We start from the raw sequence: 22,740 nt of genomic DNA, 5'->3' as shown, positions 1-22,740 counted from the left end.
TGGGGTGGGAGAGGAGCTCCACCTGGGGCCAGGGCAGGGCCACTCTAGGACCAGGACAAGCACATCCAAAGGACCCTGCAGGAGCCACATGGAAAACCTGGCCCTCATTCACTTCCCAGTGGTTAAAAGCACAGCCTCTAACCTGGGTTCAAATCCCAGCTCTGCCCCTTAGCTGCTGTGTGCCCTCAGGCAAGTCACTCAACCTTTCTGCCTCAGTTTCCTCATCTGAAAAGTGAGATTAAGTATAGTACCTACCTTATAGGGTTGTTATGAAAATTAAAATAGTTAATATACAAAGCGCTTAGCCTGCATGGAGTAAACCATTAATAATGGTTAGCTGTTATTATTATTATTAAACAGAATCTCACCCTGTCACCCAGGCCGAAGCACAGTGGCACAATCACAGTTCACTGCAGCCTGGAACTCCTGGGCTCAAGTGATGTTCCCACCTCAGCCTCCTGAGTAGCTGGGACTACAGGTGTGTGCCACTACACCCGACTAATTTTTGTATTTTTTTGTAGAGATGGTGTCTCACTATGTTGCCCAGGCTGGGCTAGAACTCCTGGGCTCAAGTGATCCTCCCACCTCAGCCTCCTGAGTAGCTGGGACTACAGGTGTGCGCCACTACACCCAGCTAATTTTTGTGCTTTTGTAGAGATGATGTCTATGTTGCCCAGGCTGGTCTAGAACTCCTGGCCTCAGGTTGTCCTCCTGCCTCAGCCTCCCAAAGCTCTGGGATTAGAGGTGTGTGCCCAGCGCCTGGCTGTTATTATTGTCATTATTTTTTACCTCACACACTCTCATCAGTGCAGCCCCCTGCTCCAGTACACTCTTCAGCCCCTCCCCCACACCCATTTCAGGGACTTCCACAGGTACAAGCCATCTGCACTTTCAAACCACTTTCTCCTCCATTTTTAAAAATTAGGTGCACACAGCATCCCCTTGGGACAGAGATATTTTCTGATTTTTCTGAGTAGGAAACTGAGGCCCCGAAAGGTCAGACAGTCACCACGGGAATCACTCACAGAGTTGGGAAGGACCACAGACTTATGCTCCTGGTTCAGGCACTGTCTGAGACACCCACCCAGACTTGGTGTGGCCCTATGGGTGCTACAGCCACAGAGCAAGTTGCGTGGGGATGCACACAAGCAGGGAGGGGCTGCCTGGCTCCGCAGGTTGCCCCTTGCACACCAGCAGCTCCGGCTAAGCCATTTTCCCTGAGCTTCAGCATCCTCGTGGCAGGGCCATGGTGAGGGCCGGATGTGAACAGGGGCAGCCCAGGGCCTGGCTTGCAAAGGTTGCTTCCTCCCCCTTCTCTTCTTTATTTCATTCACCACTCACCTAGTGAGCACCTACTGCATGCTGGCTTCTAAGCTGGGCACTTCAGACTCAAGGAGGAATGGGGCGGGGTCCCTGCCCCCATGAGGCTCTATATCCAATGATGGAGATACAAGCACATGCCTTTGTTCCAACAAAGTGAGAGGGGCTAATTCTGTCATGTTAGCAGGGACAACAGGAAGCTGCAACCACAGGCCTGGCCTTGGGGTCAGAACTGGAGGAAACCACCATTTATAGTGTGAAGAAGAGGGTGGGAGAGGAACTCCAGGCAGGGGCAGCTGCCTGAGAAAGGCTCTGAGGTAGGAAGCAGCAAGCCCTCTGGCAGGCAAGGAGGGAAGAAAGGTTACTGCAGCCAATCACAGGGCTTTGAGTACCAGATGCATCAAAGTAGGGACTCCTGGGCTAAATCCAGTGCAAAAGGGAGTGCGTTTGAAACCCCTTAGGGTTTTTTGTTTAGATTGGTGGTTAACATTTTAAAATTGAGAGAGACAGTATGTTAAACTCTAGATTTTTAGCTTCTCTAGAAAAATCAGAAACCCTGGTGGTTGAACCAGGAACCCATAAAGCCCACATTCTCTGGTTCAACACTGTCCCCAGGCCCATCTCACTCCCTCACTCCACAAATACCTGTTGAGCAGCTACTGTGTACCATGCAATATACTAGTCACCGGGAATACAGTGGAGAGCAAAATAGACACAAGCACAGTCCTCACAGCACTTACTAGAGGGAGAGAAAGGTGATACATGAGCACTTAACATAAAACACAGCAGTGCAAAGGGCCGGCAGGAATAGGAAACTCATAGGACCAAAGGACTGTTATATTATGTGGGATGGTTAGGGAAGGCTTCTCTGAGGAGGGGACAGTTGTATAGATTTTATCTTTTTTTTTGAGACAGGATCTTGCTCCATCCCCAAGGCTGGAGTGCAGTGGCACAATCATGACTCACTGCAGCCTCAACCTCCCAGGCCCAAGTAATCTTCTTCCCTCAGCCTCCTGAGCAGCTGGGACTACAGGCACACGCCACCATACTCAGCTGATTTTTTAATTTTTTTTTTGGAAACGAGGTCTTGCCATGTGGCCCAGGCTGGTCTCAAACTCCTGAGCTCCAGCAGTTCTACCTGCCTTGGCCTCCCAAGTGCTAGGATTAAGGAGCAGCCACTGCGCCCAGCCAGTTGCATAGATCTAAATGAAGTGAGTTAGTGTACCAGTGGAAGATCAATCCAGCAAAGGGAACAGCAAGTGCAAAGGCCCTGGGGTCCCCTTCAGTCATCTTTTGAGTGAAGGCATTAAAGCATGAGACCTTACTTTAAGTAATGGAGCATAATAAGCAATGTGTAAACAGGTGAAAACCACCTTCCAATATGGGTTTCAGATAAAACATCTCTGATCAGTGGTGGAAGAGACATGAGAAATAGGGAACTGCGTGGAAGGCATACAATAATTTTTTCCAACAGGGAAGAAAAATTCCCATTAGGATGGCAGGGAAGAGGCAGAGAAAGCTCATGCATGGCATGCCAAAACCTGAGCCAAGGACAGAGAAGCCAAGAATGCGAGGGGGAATCCTCGTTTCCTTCCTCACCAACCGCATCATCCGCCAACCCCTGCAAAGTGGAGGCAGGGCAAGGGGAAGAGAGACAGAGAATGCTAAATCTTCTGCAGTCCCGAGGCTTTTTTTGTGTGTTTTGGTTTTTTTTTAAAAAAATTATTTTCCAAGCCTACCCAGGCTGCTGCCTTAGAAAGCCAACTGCAAAGAAATCACTTTGATGGGTTTTGTGTTTCCCCGCCACCTTTCTAAGCCAAATTAGAGTGTAGATTCCTTGTCCTTTTACCCACAAAGTAAAAGAAAAAGAGATGATTTTAAAGGAGAGGGTAAGAAAAACAAGTCTACAATCTATATCACCGTTCGCAGCTGGGGTGGGGGTTGGGGGAGCAATTCTGCATGCTGACATCATGATCCATGGCATGGGAAATGACTTCCACCATTCAAAGCTTTATTTGCATTTTTTGGAGGTACAAGGAGACATTTAAAATCAGCTCCGGTGTTGACACTGCAGTTATTAAACCCAAACAAAAGATTCCTTCCAAAGTCTAACTGGTTCTCTGTAAATTTATCTGGGCTCCCACTACCTGATTTAAGGCAATGAGCAGATGTTTCACAGCAGGAAGTGCATTAGCTCCAGATGCCGCTTTATTCAGGAAGTGTGTATGCACCCACGCACTGGCAACCACACACAAACACAAACACACACACACAAACACACACAGGACCTGGGGCAATGAACATTCATGGCTCCCCTTCCAGCATTTGGCATGACCGCATGGACCATTTGTAACCTCTGCCTGCGGTTCTGACAGGGAAATGAGCAGCAGGAGTGAGGAGCCAATCGAAAGCCGCCCTATCGTCTTCCCGTTGTCTCCTAGGTAACCGGCATAGGGACACATCAGCTAGCTGGGTACCACAGGGGGACACACACACACACACACACGCACACACAACCATGCTCCCTTAACAGTCCGTAACTGCAGAAACGCCGGATGTGCCTATCAGCACCCTGGACAGATCCCCTCCCCCCAAGACTTCAAAGCCTTTGGTTAACTACCTTGACAGCCTTATCTCCCACAGCTTTCTCACCTCCACCCCCTTACTCATGCTGTTTCTCTGCCTGGGATGCCACTCCCTACTACCATCTCTATCAGCCAAAACTTTGGTCATTTTTGGAGCTCCTCCTTAAGGGCTCCCATCACAATAAGATCCACACTCTTTTCCCTGGCAGTCAAGGCCCTACACTCATCTGACTTTTCATGATCTGATTCCTCCAACCTTATCATTCTCTCCCTTCCTCAATGCTTCTTTCTCTTCCTCCAACAGGTCAAACTGTCCTCCCCACACAACCCCCTGAAGACCAGGGCTTTTCTTTATATTTGCTGTTCCCTCCGCCTGCATTGCTTTTCCTTCTGCTCTTGGTGTGGCTGGGCCTTCTCACTCTTTAGTGCCAGCTCAAAGTCACCTTCCAGGGATGCCTCCTTGACCATCCTAGGCCATCCTACTATAGAAGCCCCCTCCCCTGGGACTGTCTTCTACATCACCCTGTATTCCTGTGTTGTCTTCATATCATTGATGATTCTCTGAAACTCTCCATTCACATTTATTTGTTCACTTGTTCTTTGTCTCCCCCTCTAGAATGTAAACTCTGTTTCACAGGGTCTTTTTCTTGCTCACAGTTTTATCTCCCAACACCCAGAACAAGGCCCAGTAAATATTTGTTGCATGAATGAAAAGTTGTTTCCTTCTTGCTACATCTGTTTCCCCCGCCTCTCTAATAAGAGGGTTGGATCTGATGACTTCTTTTTTTTTTTTTTTTTTGAGATGGAGTCTCGCTCTGTCGCCCAGGCTGGAGTGCAGTGGCGCAATCTCGGCTCACTGCAAGCTCCGCCTCCCGGGTTCACACCATTCTCCTGCCTCAGCCTCCGGAGTAGCTGGGACTACAGGTGCCCACCACCACGCCCAGCTAATTTTTTGTATTTTTAGTAGAGACGGGGTATCACCGTGGTCTTGATCTCCTGGCCTCGTGATCCACCCGCCTCGGCCTTCCAAAGTGCTGGGATTACAGGCGTGAGCCACCGTGCCCAGCCTCTGATGACTTCTATAACATTTCTGGCTAACATTCCAAGGGTCTATTAGAGACAGAAAGGACCAGCATAAGGAGGGAAATTAATCAGGCCACACCACAGGAAGAATGTGCCGGTGGAAATCTGACCTTCTCAACTGGGTCGCAGCGCCTTCCTCCTCTGAGCAGTCTCCCTGATAGGAATTTGCTACCGCCCTCAACTCCACACTCCCCAAGCACTGGGCACCTTGAACTTTTGTTATCTGAGGGATTGGGGGCAACTTGAGGCTAAGGATTGGCTTTTATTTTTCTGATTGTGCACAGAGACCAGCCAGAGCCTGGGGAGGGGGAGTTGGAAAGGGGTCCTCTGGAAGCATTTGCTGCAATAAAAGAAAGAAAATGTCAAAGGGGAGGTTCATTGAAGCACAAGTCTCTCTCTCTCTCTCTCTCTCTGTGTGTGTGTGTGTGTGTGTGTGTGTCAGCTCCAGCTGGTCTCTGCACAATCAGAAAAATAAAAGCCAGTCCTTAGCTTCAAGTTACCCCCAATCCCTCAGATAACAAAAGTTCAAGGTGCCCAGTGCTTGGGAAGTGTGGAGTCACACACAAACACAGTCACACACACGCAGACACACATACACACACAACTCAAAAACATCATAAAGCAAGAATCACAGCGTATCCCAATCCCAGCAGCTACATGTGTCTCTCTTCAAGGAAGATGACTGCTGTTTAAGATTCTAAACCCCGTGTGAGTGATTCTGACACATGTGCTATGTAAGTCTGTGGTGTGTCTTGTCCAATCTCACTGGGCAAGAGTAGGCCATGAATTCAAGTAGCCACATGTTAGACACAAACCTACCGGATCCCCCCAAACCCTAGCAGTGGAACATCTCGAGCTGGCCACTCATGACCCAGAAATCCACCCTGAGCCCTGAGTTCTCCTCTGACCAACGAGCCCAACAATGCATCAGATCATTTCTCCAAATCTGAAGTTAAATCAGATATAATAATCAAGAAAGGGAGAACAGAATTGGCATTTCTTAAGCACCTATTATGTGCTGGGTCCTGTGCTAGGATATATTAGCATTGACTCTTTCTGACCACCCCGCGAGGCTGCCCCTCCAACTTTACAGATGAAAGCAACTGAAGCTCAGAAAAATTAAGTAGTTTCCCCAAGGTCACATAGTTAGTAACCAGAGGGACTTAAGAAGGACATGAGTCTGGTCTTCAAGCCCACTCCTCTTTGTTGAGGCCTTAAATTATACAACCTGGTAGGCAGATGAGCTGGTCTTGTTCAAAACATCCCTCCCGCTGGCTGGGGCCCCTCTCTGAGAGATACCAGGTGGATGGCCCTGTCCCTGCATCTATCCCTGTCACTCCTGGGCCTGGCTGACCTCTCCCCACAACCTCTTGTCAAGCAGGACTCACATCTCCAAACCTCTCATTTGAGACCCAGCCCACGGGGACTAATTTTCCTGTGGCCCAGAGAAAGCCAGAGATTTTGCCTTTTTAAAATAGTAATTTCCTGCCAGCGCGGGTGGATACACCAGCCACCCTCTGATTTAGTGCGAAGCTCAAGGATCAATCCCAACTCAGATTTTCCAAGGAAAATCCAAATGTGGGGCACCTCCTGGCATTGAGGAAGGCATTGGCCTTCTCTCAAGAGATGTGTTCAGTGTGGGCAAAGCCATTGTTGATGTCACAAGACTCTCATGCCTCATACATGTCACACACATGCCTTGTACACACCCACATGCATCTCAAACACGCCACCCACGTCTCCACGCACTCTGCACACATCATCCACCTGCCTCACCCATCTCTCTCTCTCTCTCTCTCTCACACACACACACACACACACGCACACACACGAGGCAGGGGGTGTCAGGAGCAAGAGAGCTACATAATCCCTCTCAGGACATTACAGCCCCCACTTCCAAGCCTGTTCTGGACTGTGTGCTTTGCCAGGGCGCCTCATTTCATCCTTCCTAGGGCCCCAACAGGACAGGTTGCCCCCCACCCCTTTAAAGAGGCAGAAAGTGAGCCTGAGAGAGGCTTGTCCAAGATCACAGGGCATGCTCAGACGAAAGTTAGTGGTGGGCACCTGGCTCTGCAAGATTTCCTTCTTACTTAGCCCTGCTCCTTGGGGGCGGCTCCGTTGAGTAGGGGCACTCCTCCAAGACACCGCCCCCCTCCTTATTGGCAGCCCTTCTCCCCTGCCTCCTCCCTCAATCTCAGGGAAGGAAACCTAGGCCCCCTCTCTAGCCTAATGCTGCTCCATCCGCACCAACTCAGGTCAGACGAGGAGTGGAGGGTCTGCTCCCTCACTGGGCACACCTATAGGCCCACCAGGGTCTGAGGCACCTGCTAAGGCTTAATGGCTGTCTAAGCAAGACCCTCCACGGCTCTGCCTGCAACCCCTCACAACCCAGGACCTCAGTGGGGCCGAGATGACAGACCCTATTTGGCCCTGGGACAGGACAGGAGGGGCAGGGACCAGCTCTCTCCGTCTTCCTCCACCCTCCCCCAAGACCCACACAGGAGCTCTGGGCCTGGGTTGGCAATGGAAACTTTCCCACTAGACTGAGAGAGGCCCAACCTGGTGGGCAGACTGGAAGAAGGTGGGAGGCCTGGAAACTCCCAAAAGCTTGCGGGTCACATAGATTTAGGTTCCCGGGCAGCTCTACCACCTGCTGGTTGTGTGACCTTGGGCAAGGGGCTTTACCTCTTTGAGGCTCAGTGTCCTTATCTGTAAAGTGAAAGAAAAATAGCGCCCTCCTAAGGAGTGATTGTGAAGGTCAAAGGCAGGGGCGATGTGCACAGTCTGCGGGGCCTCTAAGTCAGCCATTATGCCCCCCAAAGTGAGCAGGGGGTGGGCAGCCACCACTGTGACCTCACCCTGCCCCCGACTCTCAGTTCTGGAAATTCTTCATTAGCACCAAATCCAAACTTTTCCTCAGCAGTGGCAGGACCCAGGCGCGGGTCCTCCTTCCTCCTCCCGCCCCCTCGCGGTCAGACAACAGGTAAGCGGGGAGCAGCCCGGGCGGCCCCGCTCTGGGGTTGAGCCGCAGCGCTGCGGCAGGGGCAGGCCCGGGCAGGGGGCAGTGCGGCGGGTCAGCCCCCTCCCTGGCCTCCTCGCAACTTGGAGTAACCGCGGACTCCGGGGTCGGCGTAGGGGTGGCGCCGGGCGTTCAAAGGAAAGTTGGGTGCGACGGACCGCAGCCTCGGGGGCCAAAGGACCCCCACCGTGAACGCGGCCACATCCCGACACCCGGCGGGCTGGCTGGAGGGAGCAGGTGAGGCACGTGGCCGCGTCGCCGAGCCAGGGCTCGCTCCAGGAACCCGACCCGCCGGCCGGGCCGGTGGGTGGCCCCTCGAGGGCTCAGACCCTTCGCTCCAGCCCCCGGCAGGCGCCCTGCCCCGGGTCCCACACTCGCGCGCCCACACTGCTGGATTTCCGGGACCAGGCTCCGCTCCACAGCTCGCGTCCTGCGGTGATCCTCCAGGCTCCCCACTTTGGGGCGCCCCCCTCGGGTGCCGGCGCCTGTCTTCGCCTCACGCGGGGACCCTCCCCGGCGCCCCGGGCCAGCTCAGCTATGGGTCCGCCCTCCGCACCCCGCGCCGCGCCCGCGCTCACCGGCTGGGCAGCGGCCGCGACCTACCTTCGTCCGGCAGCCGCTGCAGGCAGAGCGCGAGGTTCCTCCGCCAGCCCCGCATCCCCGCGGCCGCCCTGCGGCCCGGCCCGGCCTCGCCAGCCCGGCCCCGGCCCCGCCCCCGCCGGGCAGGGCGGCGCAGCGCAGCGCTGGGGAGGGCCGCGGGCCCAGGGCGCCGCGGGCATGGGCGGCCGCCGAGGGTGGGGGTGCCGGGGCAGCCGCCAGGCGCTCCGCTCCGGCTCCCCAGCCCGCGGCTGAGCAGCGACGCTCTTCGAGCGCGCGCTTTCCCGGGCGCGGGGGGCGGGGTGGCGGCGGGGGCGGGCTCTGGGAGGACGGCTGGAGGGGAGCCCGAAGGCGCCCCAGCGGTCTCGCATCCTCGCTGACATCCAGCGGCCTCACATACCGTCCTCAGTCTCCCCCATCCCAGGGCTCTCCAACTCATACCCAAATGACTCTAATCACCACGAATTAGTGAATGAATGAATATGTGAATAAGTGAGTGAATGAATGAATCAGTGCATGAGTGAGTGAATACACAGGTATATGGATGAGTGCGTAAGTGAGTGAATGAGCAAATGAATGCATGGAGGAATGTACGAGTGAATGGATCAAGGCCTGAATAAATGTGTCAATAAGTGAATGGGTGAGTGAATGAATGAATGAATTAGTGACTTTATCAGTGAGTAAATTAATAAGTGAGGAAATGGGTGAAGGAAAATGTAAATAAGTTACTGAAAAAAATCAATGAATTGAGTGAGTGCCCCTTGGCCTCAGGCTTGTAAGAGGCAACAGCGATCTAGGACCCTCCAGAGGAGCCCTCAGCTCTTTCCTGGGAAGGAGGCCTCAGGGTTGCATCTTGTTGATGAGGCCTAAGAGGCCCAGAGGGGGCACAGCTTGTGTTTGGACACAGCAAAGGCTGGAGTGGTGGAGATAATAATGATTCCCGCCCCCAGGCTGAGGCAGCTGAGCTCATTTGATCTCAGAGCCTATGGTGATGAACCACCTGGGGATGGAGCAGAAACGCTTATCTTCAGAAGTCAGATTTGCTTTCTCCATGGGAATGAGTAGAGAACAGGTGTGTGCATGCACACACACACACACACAAATCCAGCCAATGGAGTACTACACAGCCCTGAAAAGGAGGAAGGCCTTCTTTGTGTCCCAATGGGGAGCCATTTCTGAGGTGCATTATTAAGTGAGAAAGGCAAAGTGAAGAACAGTATTTATAACGTGCAGAAAGGAGGGAAAGCTGCATTCATATTTGCTCAGATCTGTGGGGAACTATCTCTAGTTGAAACACTAGCCCTCTCTAAAAGAGGACTCACGAGGCCAGGGGCAGGTAGGAGAGGCCCACTTTTCATTGAATCCGCCTTTGTGCCTCTTGAAATTTTGAACTCTAGAAATGCATTATCTACACAAAAAATAAGTTGAATTTTTTTTTTTTTTTTGAGACAGAGTCTCGCTTTTTCACCCAGGCTGGAGTGCAGTGGCGCAATCTCGGCTCACTGCAAGCTCCGCCTCCCGGGTTCACGCCATTCTCCTGCCTCAGCCTCTCCGAGCAGCTGGGACTACAGGCGCCCGCCACCACGCCCGGCTAATTTTTTGTATTTTTAGTAGAGACGGGGTTTCACCGTGGTCTCGATCTCCTGACCTCATGATCCACCCGCCTCGGCCTCCCAAAGTGCTGGGATTACAAGCGTGAGCCACTGCGCCCGGCCATAAGTTGAAATTAAAACAGACAAATTTTTACAATATTTAAAGTGTTTATACCTTAGTAAAGGCTGCCTCCTCCCACCCAGTCAAGTCAGCCTATAGGCCAGGATGCTGTCTCTCCCTGCTCTGGCTCAGAGAGAAAGAGGGTCTTGCTGGTCAACAGCACAGTGAAATATGACCCTGGTGGTCAGTGCAGAGCACATGGTAACCCCTGTGAGGGTTGGGAGGAAAGCAAGCAGCCTCTGCTTGAACCCTGGGTTTGCCACGTTTAAATTGTCTGTCTCTGGGCAAATCACCTTGTCTCTTTGAACCTCAGACCTCCCCATCTGCAAACTAGAGATCATCATAATGCCTTAACAGGGCCGAGTAGAGCTGGCCCAGCTGCTTGTGTTCCAAAAGAGAGTTCAGTGGTGGAATCCCGGGCATCTTCATACCGTCAGTGAAGCCATCCGAACTTTGGCATGCAGAAGTTCCACTTTTGTAAGGAAGGGAATGATCTTAGGTCCCCAATAATCCTGCAAGGTTGATATAATTAGCCCCATTTCACAAATAAAGACACTTGGCCTCAGACAGTTTAAATGTCTTGCCCAAGGTCACACCAACAGGAGTAGCAGAATGGGCATTTGAACCCAAATCTGCCTAGCTCCACAGCATCCCCAGACAGTGCTGCTCACAAAGTCCATCGATACGCTTGTCTCTTATTTATGTTCCTAAGACCCTCGATGGGTCACACTGCAGCCCTGTATTCATCCTGAATTATTAAGCGCTTTAGTAAGTAGGGTGCAGGGCCCGGAGGTTGAGTAAGGGAGGGGCAGATCAGCAAGCAGGCCTGAGTCTGAGGAGTGCTGACTCCAGAGCTTGTCTTAATGGCTGTGAGCTCTGACAAGGAAGTGAGCCTCCCCCGGCAGCAGCATTGTGAATCACTCCTGTCTGCGCTTAGATTGATGGCCTCCACAGCTAGGATGCCCACTGCTCTGAGGATGACGGAGCTGGAACTGCTGATGGGAGAAGCGAAGATACCAGTGCCAGGAAAGGAGGCCCCAGCAAAGGAGACCAGTTAGGAGGGCAGGGTGCTGGCCCAGGAACTCCCCATGAGAAGAGGTGGGGGTCCTGTTAACACTGCATAACAGGCCCCTCTAAACATAAGTGCCATAGAACAATCACTTTATTACGGTCGTGAGCTCTAGGGGTAAGAATTTGGGCACAGAAGGCAGAAAGAATATGTCTCAGCTCCACATGGGCTAGGGCGTCAGCTAGGAAGACTCAAAGGGTGGAGTGGGGTGGAGTTGGGGCTGACCCAATAGCTGGGGGCTGGAATCATCTGGAGGGTCTTCACTCACTGGTGCCTAGCATCTGAGCTGGAATGACTCAAAGGCTGGACTCAGCTGGAACAGTTGCCCCAGTGCCTACCACAGTGTCTCCATGTGGCCTGGGCTTTCTCACAGCATGGTGGCCTCGGGGCAGTTAAACTTCTAACATGGGGCTGAGCTCTAAGGGCGAGTGTTCCAGCTCTACAAGGTGAAAGCTGCATCCCCTTGGATGACCTAGCCTAGAAATCGTGTCCCAGCACTTCCCACCATCCGGTATCCATCAAAGCAGTCATAAGCCACCTAGATTCCAGCGGAGGGGGGAACCCCACCTCTCATGGGAGGAGTGACAAAGAATTTGCAGCTATTCTAGAAACCCATGAAAGGAAAGAAAGCATTAGAGGAAGGAAGAGGAGGAAGAGTAACAGAGGATGTCCTATGAATAGAGGAAGTAGTAAGAGAGGAGGAGGAGTCAGAGAGGAAATTAGTTACCAGGAGGAGGGATAGAAGAAGTAGTAGTAGGAAAAGGAGCGATACTGGGAAAGGTACTATTCAGAATAGTGATAAGAAAAAGAATGGTGACGTGAATAGGAAGAACTGCAGTAGGAAGGGGAGGAATAAAGGAGGAGACGAAGCCATCAGGTAGGGAGAGTAAAGGGAGAAGGTGCGAACAGAAGCCCAGTGTTTGAGGGGATCACATAATAAGAATAGTAACTAGAATGGCAGCAAGAGCAGTGGACAAAGAGAAAAGGTAGCGGTGATGGGGCCATAACAGGAAGATGTAATCAGAGGAATAGAAATAGGGGAGGAGCTGGGGGGAGAGCATCAGGAAAAAGAGCTAATGCATGCTGGGCTTAATACCTAGGTGATGGGTTGATAGGTGCAGCCAAACACCATAGCACACATTTCCCTGTGTAACAAACCTGTACATCCTGCACATGTACCCTGGAACTTAAAAAAGAAAAAAAAGAAATAGGAGGAGAAATCACAGGAAACTGGCTATCTGGTCTCAAATCCTCTCCAAACTGTGTGGCCTCTGGTGAGTTCCTGAACTATTCCTCAGTTTTCTTATCTGTGAAATAGGGATGGTGATACTAAAAATACCTCCCTAATAAGGTTGTTGTGCAGATTAAATGAGTCAATACATGTAAAGCTCTTGGTCCTGATTCACAGGAGGTGCTATGTAAGTGTTTGCCACTATTATTAGTTGTATTAATATCATGGAAATGGGAGAGGCACCTGAGGAACTACAGCTGCAGGGAAAGCAGTGCCAGCTGATCCGAAGGCCTCCTTCATTGCTGTTGTTTTGGTGGTGCCCAGGGTGTGTTCCCCACTGCACCCCACGGCCTTGGAGTGAATCTCAGCATGACCTTATGCAGGAGGCTGGGTGAGGACTGTAAGACCTGTCACAGGCAGGAACCAAGCTCAGCCAAGGTTATTCACCAAGAGGTGGCAGGAGCTCAGCCCCAGTCTGGCCTCCAGGCCCCCAGCCAGAGCTTCCTGGGGAGAGGAGGGAGAGGGCTGGTGCACTTCCCAGGAACCTGCCGGCCTTTGGAGGGGGGCTGGGCACAACTTGGTCTGGTGAGGGAGGAGATGCTGAGCCAAAGCACTGGGATGCAGGAAGGAACTATTACTACTTATCTTTCTTTTTATTATCTAAAATTATAAAGAAAGGAGCTTTACTGGTATTTAATATATGGATTGACAATGGTACATATGTTCAGTTTACAAGTACATACACATTTTGAGGGCATATGTTCCCAAATAGTTTTATCAATAGGAGTGAGAGATCACAAAAGTTCTGAGGTCCCTGTGCAAGAGTAATCGCCCTGGTGCCAGCGGGCTCTCTGGGGGACATTTGCATGCAATTATGCACTGACAATCACTCTGCAATTACTGCAGGACCCAGCAGAGCTCCAGAAAAGCCTTTACATTCTGGTTTAAGCTCCTGTATAAGGCCTCACACCTCGCTTCTCTTTTCAAGCTCTAAGTCTGGGACTGGCTTCCCCATTACCCTGAGCTTTCACTTTGCTCCTTCCCTGATGATTGCTATCAGGCAACCCATATTGTATATTTTTATATGTCCTTCCTCTTCCAAAAAAGATAATCCACATCTTTTCAGTAGGTCTACCTGGAGACCATGTTGAGCATTAGAAAGAACAAAAGCTTAGGAGTCACCCAGCTGCAGATCCAAATCCCAGCTCCCAACTCCACTGTTCCATTCATTCGCTCGCTGGGTATTTGTTGAACATCTGCTACATGGGAGGCACTGTACTTTGTGTTGAGTACATCATTGATTTGGATGAAAATCCTTGCTGTCACAGAGCTCACATCCTAAGGGAACACTTTATTTGCTACTTGACCTCAGGCAAGTCATTGCACCTCTCCAAGCCTCAGTTTATCCATCTTTAAAGTGGTGCTTATAACCCCTAACCTTGCAGTGTGGCTGAGATACAAGCAGGTAAGGGGCCTGGGACGTTCCATGAAAGGCATCCCAGGCACCTACAGCTGGAAGGAACCTCATTCTAAGATGATTCTGCAGCTGTTGCCAAATGCAGAAGAGACAGGGGCTACAACATGGTTCATCCAAGGCCACTCAGTGAGGTGGGGCAGAGCAAGAATGGGGGCCCAGGTGCCCTCTCCTGTCTGGCTTCCCTTGAGTCTGATGCTCTCTGTGTGGTCCAGTCAGGGCTGAGAAGTGAAAGGAAATAGAGGCTGCCCTTCACCTCCCCTCCAGCTCCTGAAGCTGGAAGCTGCCTCCTCTTCTCTCACATCACCACCAGGCAATCATGGGAAAAGCATAGCCTGACTCCCTTTTGGAAACAGCAGCCTCTAGTGTCTGGGCCAGAACAAGGGCTCAGGAGGAGCCCCAGGCAGCCCAGCTTTTGAGTCGGATGGAAATTACTATTCTCTAAATACCAGTTCAGCCACAGTTATTCAGGGAAGAGGCCCAGCACAGATTGGGGAGGGTGAGGAGGAGGATGCGGGGGCCAGAATTAGCTTCTCTGTTGTCAGCCCCTGCAGTTTAGCTCTGACAGCAAACCTGCACATTTTCCTCAGCAAAGCCAAGGCCCGATCCCTGCCTCGCCCTCTTATTGGCAGTCCATGCAGTGGACCTGCTCTCAGAGACCTCACCCTTCCTCAGGCTGCAGGGCCTCACCCAACCACGATTCCTTTTCACTCACAGAAGACTTTATGCGGAGGAGTCCTGGAATATCTCCTTTTCTCCATCCTGGGACATTTGTGGGGCTGTTTTTTGCCCCTCTAGATGGGGGCATCAGAAACTGCCTTGCTTTCCTGACCTTAACCCATCTCAGTGCCCATGGGGGTGCGCTAAACATCTCCAGAGAAATGTCTTTAAATAAACAGATTTCATATTGAGAGGAGACCAGAAATGTCTAAAATCATCTGTTTACTCTCTCACATTTGTGACGTTTGTTTGTTTGTTCGTTTTAAAGCCAATCATGGTCTTTTCTTCGCAAACCATAAAAGAAGAAAGGATGCTAATAGCTCCATTTCACAGATGACAAAACTGAGGCTGAACGTGGGAAAGTGACTTGTTGGAGGCTCTGTGGTTAAGAAAGATGTGTATCTCTCTCTCTCTCTTTTTTTTTTTCTTAGACAGAGTTTCACTCTTGTCACCCAGGCTGGAGTGCAGTGGTGTGATCTCAGCTCACTGCAACCTCCGCCTCCCGGGTTCAAGCGATTCTCCTCCCTCAGCCTCCCAAGTAGCTGGGATTATAGGCATGCAACACCATGCCTGGCTAATTTTTTGCATTTTTAGTAGAGACAGGGTTTCACCATATTGGCCAGGCCGGTCTCGAACTCCTGACCTCAGGTGATCCACGAGGAGCCAGAGAGAGTGGCTGCCAGGCTTGGCTCTGATACTTTCTAGTTGTCCGGCTTTGAGTGAGTTTCCTGACTTTCTTATGCCTTGGTGGTCTCATGTATAAGATAGGAACCTACCTCCCTAGCTCTGGGACTGCCATGAAGATGAAATGAGCCAATGTGAGCAAACTGCTTGGCACAAAGCCTGACACACAGTAAGTGTTGCCTAAATGTCCACTTTTAAAAATTATTTTTATGACTTACATCACATAACCAAGCTTGTTTTGTTTCTTCCTTTGTTTTACCTCTATTGTCTTACATGGATTTTTATAGACTTTATCTAGAAAGAGTCTGGCATTTTAAAATCTAAGTTTTCAGCTTAGTAATTTTTTTAATTAAGGTATAATTTACATAAAGTAAAATTCACCCTCTTTAGTGCACAGTTCTGTGAGTTCTGACAAATGTATACATTGGTGTAGTCACCACACCATCTAGATATAGAACTGTTTGACTGCTCCTAAAATTCTGCCAAGCCCCTTTGTAGTCAACATCTCCTCTCACCCCCAGCTCCTGGCAACTACTAATCTGTTTACTGGTTCCATAGTCATATCTTTCCCAGAATGGAATCATACAGTATGGAAGCCTTTTGAGTCTGGCTTATTTTACTTAGCATAATACATTTGTGATTCATTCTTGTTGTTGTAGATGAAAGTAGTTTATTCCTTCTGCTGTGGTTTGAATATTTGTCCCTTCCAAAACTCATGTTGAAATTAATCCTCAATGTGACAGTATTGAGAGATGGGGTCCTTAAGAGGTGATTGGGTCATGAGGGCTCTGTCCTCGTGAGTGGATTAATCCATCCATGGATTAATGTGTTAATGGCTTAGTGGGTTATCATAGGGGTGTGACTAGGAGCTTTATAGGAAGAGGAAGAGAGACTTGAGCCAGCACATTCGGCCCCCTTGCCATGTGATGCCTTGCAGCACCTTGGAACTCTGCAAAGAGTCCCTACCAGCAAGAAGGCCCTCACCAGATGCAGCCCCTCAACCTTGGACTTCACAGCCTCCAGAACTGGAAGAAATAAATTTCTTTTCTTTATAAATTACCTAGTTTCAGGTATTTGGTTATAAGCAACAGAAAACGGACTAATATACCTTTTAATTGCTAAGTTATATTCCATTATGTGGATGTACCACAGTTTGTTTGTCCATTCACCAACTGAATGACAGTTTCGGTTATTTCCAGTTTTTGGTGATTAGGAAGCAGAGAGAAAGAAAGAACTGGGTCCTCAAGGATATCACTGAACAATTGAATTAAAACCCAGAAAACTCCCCATCTCAGCTGCTATAAACATTCATGTACAGTTTTTTGTGTGGCTGTGGCAGGGCAGGTGAACCTCAAATTGGGGCTTAGTCCAGGAAACTTCTTGGCGTCATTCAGGAAATAACTCACTAGATGGGTCTACAGACAATTGGACACACCTAAAGAGGACTAGTGGATTGAAAGATGGATATGTATGCAGAAAAATATCTCCAGAATCAAAAGCAAAAATAAAGCTGGGCACAGTGGCTCACACCTGGTAATCTTACCACTTTGGGAGCCTGAGGCAAGAGGATGGCTTGAGCCCATGAATTCAAGGCTGCAGTGATCTATGATCACGCTACTGCAGCCTGGGTAACAGAGCAAGATCCTGTCTCTTAAAAAAATAAAATAAAAGCAAAAATAACAGAAAATAAAGGAAAGAGATACATGATACACAGTGAAAAGGTCTAACGTACACATAACTGGAGGCCCAATGGGGAAACAAATAAAATGCACTATCAATATTTCTGAACAAATAATCAATAATTTTCCAAAGTTGATAAAAAGATATCAAATCACAGTTCCAATAAGCACTACAAACCCTAAGCAGGATAAATACAAGACAAACCACACCTAAGCATATACAAGTAAAGGTGCTAAAATTCAAAGGCAAAAAAATAGAGCAATCAGAGGAAAAAAGACACATCATCTTTGAAGGATCAATAATAACATTGACAGCTAACTTCTTAATAGAAACGCTAGAAGTAGAAGACAGTAGAACAACCTCAAATACTGAAAGGAAACAACTACCAACCTCAAATTCTGTACTCAGAGAAAATATTCTTTATAAATGAAGACAAAATAAAGACACAGACAATTAAAAGAATTTTTACCAATTGACTCACACTGAAAGAAATACTATAGGGAGTTCTCCAAGTGGAAGGTAAAATAGTCCCAGATGGAAATATGAACATGCAGAAAGGAATGAAGGGTAAATTTGGAATAAATTGAAATAAACTTGACTGTATAAAAACAGCTATAATAATGTCTTCTGTGGTTTAAAATATAGTAGAATTAAAATGCATGAGAACAATGGGAGAAGTGTAAATGGAGTTAAAATAGTCTGAGATCTTAGCATTGTCTCTAATGTGACAAAAGTACAAATTTGCATTGGACTTTAATGAGTCAAAGATGCATGTTATAATATTGAGGGTTAACCACTAAGTAAATTGTCTAATAATGTATAACTAACAAACCAACATGGGGGGAAATGAAATACAGCCACCCAGGAATCTGGCGGAGGGGGGCGGGATTAGTGCCAAGATCTCCCCAAAGATAACCAAAATCTGCAGATGCTCAAGTCCCTGATATGAGATAGCCACAGTATTTGCATATAACCTGTGCGCATCCTCCCATATATGTTAAATCACTTTCAGATTACATATAATACCTAACAGAATGTGACTGCTATGCAAATAGTTATTATACTGTATTGTTTAGGGAATAATGACAAGAAAAAAAGTCTGTGCATGTTCAGTGTAGAGGCAATTTTTAAAAATACTTTTGATCCACAGTTGGGTGAATCCACAATGCAGAACCCACGGATATGAAAAATCAACTGTAATAAAAATTGCTTCTTGATTAATCCAAGATAAGGAAAGAAAAAAGAGGAAACAAAACAGGTGGGACAGATAGAAAACAAATAGTAAGATGGCGAATATACAATAGAATCAATTCGATAAACATTTTTAGAGCACTTATTAAGCACAAGGGACTGTGTTCCATGCAAGATACACCGATAATTAAGGCACGGCCCCTTCCACTGTATGATTTAGTAAAGACTTAAGGAGAGAGAAAAATCTGGTAGCATCCTGTTGAAATTCAAGTAAGGCTTCATGTTGAAGGTGGTATTTAAGCTGAGCCTTTAGTGATGGGCAAGATTTTCACAGGAGGTACAGTCAGCCTGCTAGGAGGACATGTGAAACACGGGCCAGAGGGCAGGGACAGGAAGGGGCCCTGGGGAACCAGAAGGAGAACAGTTTGAATAGAGCAGCATATTTGCACACACAGATCATGGGAGAGAGAGTAATGAAGACCTATTGAGACTGATAAGGAGTATACCTTATCTGCCAGCCAAAGGAGTAGGGACCACATCTCCAAATCATGAAAATAGAAGAAGCAGTGGAGTTCATCTACTCAACCCTCCCATTTTACAGATGAGTAAACTGAAATTTGTAAGCAAAAAGAAAATTGTTTAATATTAGCATAATATAGACTGATCTGGGCTTTAGAGACCTCACCCTATGGCCTTTGGGAGGATGGATGGGAAGGAGCAAGGCTAGTGGCAGCAAGACCAGTGTGGGGGCTGATGTGATGGTCCCTGTGATGACATGGAGGCCTGTACTGGAGCAGTGACCGTGGAGACAGCTGAAGAGGAGGCACATGTGGGTGACATTGTGTGATGTGTTCATGTTCAAGTGAAAAAACTGGCTGAAAACCTGTGGTAGCTATCAATTGAAGAAGGAAAAACTTCAAAAATTTGGAAAGGAGAGCTTTATTTCTCATAAAGGGTTGCAGCCTGCAGGTGGCCATTCTGACAGGCTGGGAAGCATAGCTTCTGGCCAGAAGCCGGAAACAGGCACTTTGAGATCAGAAGAATAAGACAGGGATTTATGCTGAATAGGGTGGCTGAATATGCATACTCAATAAGCCATAGGAGGGGCCATGAATAGTTACAAAGAAGAAACACACATGCACAGTTGAGCCCCTTCATGGGTCATAGGTACAAAAAAGGGTGGTATTAGCACGATCCCAGGGTGGGGTTTTCAGCCTTCTGATGTCAAAAGGTGAAGCAGAGGACACAAAAACCCTCCCTGAGCAGCATCCATATTCTGGCCAGAACCACTCTGTGGTCGCTGGTCTCTTATCAGGAAAGGATGCTGGCCGGTTGTGTGTCGAAACTGCAAAAGTGAAGGGCAGCTTTAGGCAGCTGGCTGCAATCAGTGGTGTGGTGAGTCTTTTGAAAGGACTGGTTTCTGTGCAGCCCTTAGGGAAGAAAGCCTCATAGCGGTTAGCCAGGGAGGGAGTAGAATGAGGCAGGTCTGACCTCCCATCACATTGCAGTCAGGAACTCATTTTTTTTGAAGTCCCCTTAACCAAGAGGGGGTCCATTCAGTTGGTTGGGAGCTTAGGATTTTATTTTCACTTCCCACAGCCATAGACCCTTCCACCCAGCATGGTCACAAAGAGGCTGGGGCCCAGGAAGTGTGACTCAAAACTCAGGAGACGGCATCACGAACTTTTAGGGGAAAGGAGCTAGCATTTATCAAACCCCTGTTTTTTTGCTAGGCTCAGCACCATGGCTAAGTATTATCTCATTTAATGCTCACAATGACCCTCAGAGGAAGGACTTATGCCTTTTTCCTTTAAAGGTGGGGAAATTGAGTCTCAGGTGGGATGACTTTCACAAGGTCACACAGTGTGTATGGCAAAGTTGTAAGGTCTCGCATTCTTTCCGCAGCATCAGTCAGGACTTGAGGGTCAAAAATGACTTAACCTCAACTGTATGAGTCATAGTAATGTTAGCTGCTGGGTCAAACAGATTCCCACAAATACAATAGATGTTTATTTCTCACTCATATAAAGTCCAAAGTCACCCCCCCATGCAGAGATTCAGGGCTCCAGCTCCCCCAATCTTGTGACCCATTGTTTCAACACGATCACACACATGAAGCTGATGGAAGGGGAAACAGGAGACAGAATGGGGTTTGGGAGGGTTTCAGGGTCCAAGCCTGGAAGTGCCTTACATCACATAAAAGACATATATTTAAAATGCATTGTCTTAGATTAGGTTCCCTGGAGGCAAAGCCTTAGACAGAGACTCGTACTCAAGCGTTTATTGAGGGAGAGCTCTTGGGAGAAACCGGTAAAGGAAGAGAAAAGGAAAAGTCCAGCCTCACCCGACCCCGTGGGAGCTCTGGAACAAGAACCATACCAGAGAGGTTTTTCCACCATCCCATGGGAAAAGCGCAACTTCCCAGACATCCTCCTGGGAAGCTCCTGTCAGTTAAGGGCCACTTGCAGGAGAAAGGTGCTGCTGTGAGATGTTCACAGCCAACCCCCCCTGCAGTGGGGAGACGGGTGCAGTATCTGGCATGGGGATCTGGGTGGGGCACCAACGGTATCCACTACAACAGGAGAGAAAGGGCAGGTTCCATAGAGGAGAGGGCATGACTGGGGTTGTGAGAGGTAGGGGGAGGGGCTTCCAAAATGGGGACATTAAAAGTTGATTTGGCACCTACTATGTGCCAAGCACTTTCCTCAGACCTGAGGTGATTTTCTCCCCAGGGCAGCCTGGTCACACTGTATGCTAATGAGCAGACTGTCAGTCACCTGATCATTAACAAATGATCCTGGGTCCAATTCAGTCTTCAAGAGTGCCCTATTATCCAGCTCCATGCTGTGTGCCAGGGTGCAGGTGCCAGGAGGTCTTAGATGAAGTCCCTGCTTCCAAGGAGTGGGGGGCCAGCAATGGGCAGGAAGAGTCAGGTAGATGGGCCAACTTGAGACAGGACTGGCAGGAAAATGCCCAAGGATGTTCCCAACACCTGTCACTGGGATGGTGCAGAAGAGCTGCTAAGTGTTTGCTGGATGAAGGAGAAGAATGTCCTCCCTTAAAGCTCCTCAGGTCCCCAAAGACCTAGCCTGGTTCCCAGCATACTGTAAGATGCTCATGAAAAATGTGTGGAATGGATGTCCCTGGGGTTTGACTGGGGCTCAGAAATGACTGTACTTCCTAGTCACTCTAGAAGGTGGCACTGGGGACTGTGTCTCTATGGACTCCCGAGCTGCCATCCTGTACCCAGGTCTCCATCCCCCTGGACAGGCCAGACCCACGCTGTTTTTTCCCCTCTCCCCCACTCCTCCTGGTGTCTTTGCAGGAACAGGATATTAAGCACCTTGAGTGCTGGAATGAGAAACATGTACTTTAGTTCTTCATCCACAATGACCAGCTTCTATGTGACAGGACGGGGCATAAGGGTGAACAAGATGCACAAAATCTTACCCCCATGGGGCTTACATTCTAGTGGGAAGCAGGGAAGAAAATGGGGGAAAAGCTTAAAACTACCTGGGATAGCTGATCCCAGACCACATGAACAAATGGGTGGTGAGGAGAAAACAAAAAGGGGATGTGGCAGAGACGAAGTAGAATTGACTTCAGGAAGGATCATCAGAGAAGGCTTCACTGAGGAGGTGGCATTTCAGCAGATTTAACTGGAGTGAGGAGGCGATCATGAGAGGGGTAAGAAGAGAGTGTCTGGGCCCAGTGAATGTTCAAGTACAGGGGCCCTAAGAGAGGAGCCACCTTAGCTCATTACTAAGTGAGGACCCCATGGCTGGAAGACTCAGAGGAATTAGACAGTGGTCAGAAGTGAAGTTGGGAAAAATGGCAGGGCCCGATCCCAAGGGCCTTCTAGGTCCCAGTTAGAAGTTTGAATTTCATTCCAAGGGCAACAGAAAGCCATGGAAGGATTTTAAGCAGGATTTTAATCTGCCATAGTCAGATTTACATTTCTAGAAGTTGCCTTGGATTCTGGGTGGGGAATGGCCTGTAAGGGGGGGGATGAAAGTGGGGTGGAAGTCAGAGGTTGGGTGAGGTCTAGAGTTGAGCTGTAGGTGGCATGGAGTGAGGCAGTGGCTTGGGAATGCAGAGCAGGTGGGGGAGATTACACTCAGCGGTCCTCGTTCTTCACCCCCTGCAGCCTCCTCCTTGCCATTTAACTCCGCAGCATCCCCACCCCATGCTGGGCTTGGCCTCATGATTTGCTTGATCCATAAAATGCCGGCAGGTGTGACATCAGCAGAGACTGAGATGGGCCTGTGCCCTTGGGGGCAGGCTGGCTCTTGTGCCTCCACCATCACTGGCCATGGGACTAGTCTGGGGAAGAAGAGACATGTAGAATTGCCCCAGGCCAAGGCCAACCTAGAT

At 49.2% G+C, this 22,740-nt stretch overlaps 2 protein-coding genes across 2 annotated transcripts in view; both read right to left on the bottom strand.

Annotated features, from left to right (window-relative positions):
- Positions 1-7,796, bottom strand: part of LOC129471676 (inactive rhomboid protein 1-like) — a 29,645-nt gene extending 21,849 nt beyond the window's left edge. The window contains 1 exon segment of the mRNA XM_063630805.1: positions 7,674-7,796. Within this exon segment, the coding sequence (XP_063486875.1) occupies positions 7,674-7,796 (123 nt within the window).
- Positions 1-8,839, bottom strand: part of GRIP2 (glutamate receptor interacting protein 2) — a 112,119-nt gene extending 103,280 nt beyond the window's left edge. Inside the window, exon 1 of the mRNA XM_055260611.2 lies at positions 8,611-8,839. Coding sequence (XP_055116586.2) covers positions 8,611-8,665 — 55 coding nt within the window. The 5' untranslated portion in view covers positions 8,666-8,839. The remainder of the gene's footprint in view (positions 1-8,610) is intronic.
- Between the last annotated feature and the right edge of the window lie 13,901 nt (positions 8,840-22,740).

The sequence above is a fragment of the Symphalangus syndactylus genome, chromosome 21 (assembly GCF_028878055.3).
Source record: "Symphalangus syndactylus isolate Jambi chromosome 21, NHGRI_mSymSyn1-v2.1_pri, whole genome shotgun sequence".
Classification (NCBI taxonomy): Eukaryota; Metazoa; Chordata; class Mammalia; order Primates; family Hylobatidae; genus Symphalangus; species Symphalangus syndactylus.
This window is presented reverse-complemented; position numbering and strand designations above follow the sequence as displayed.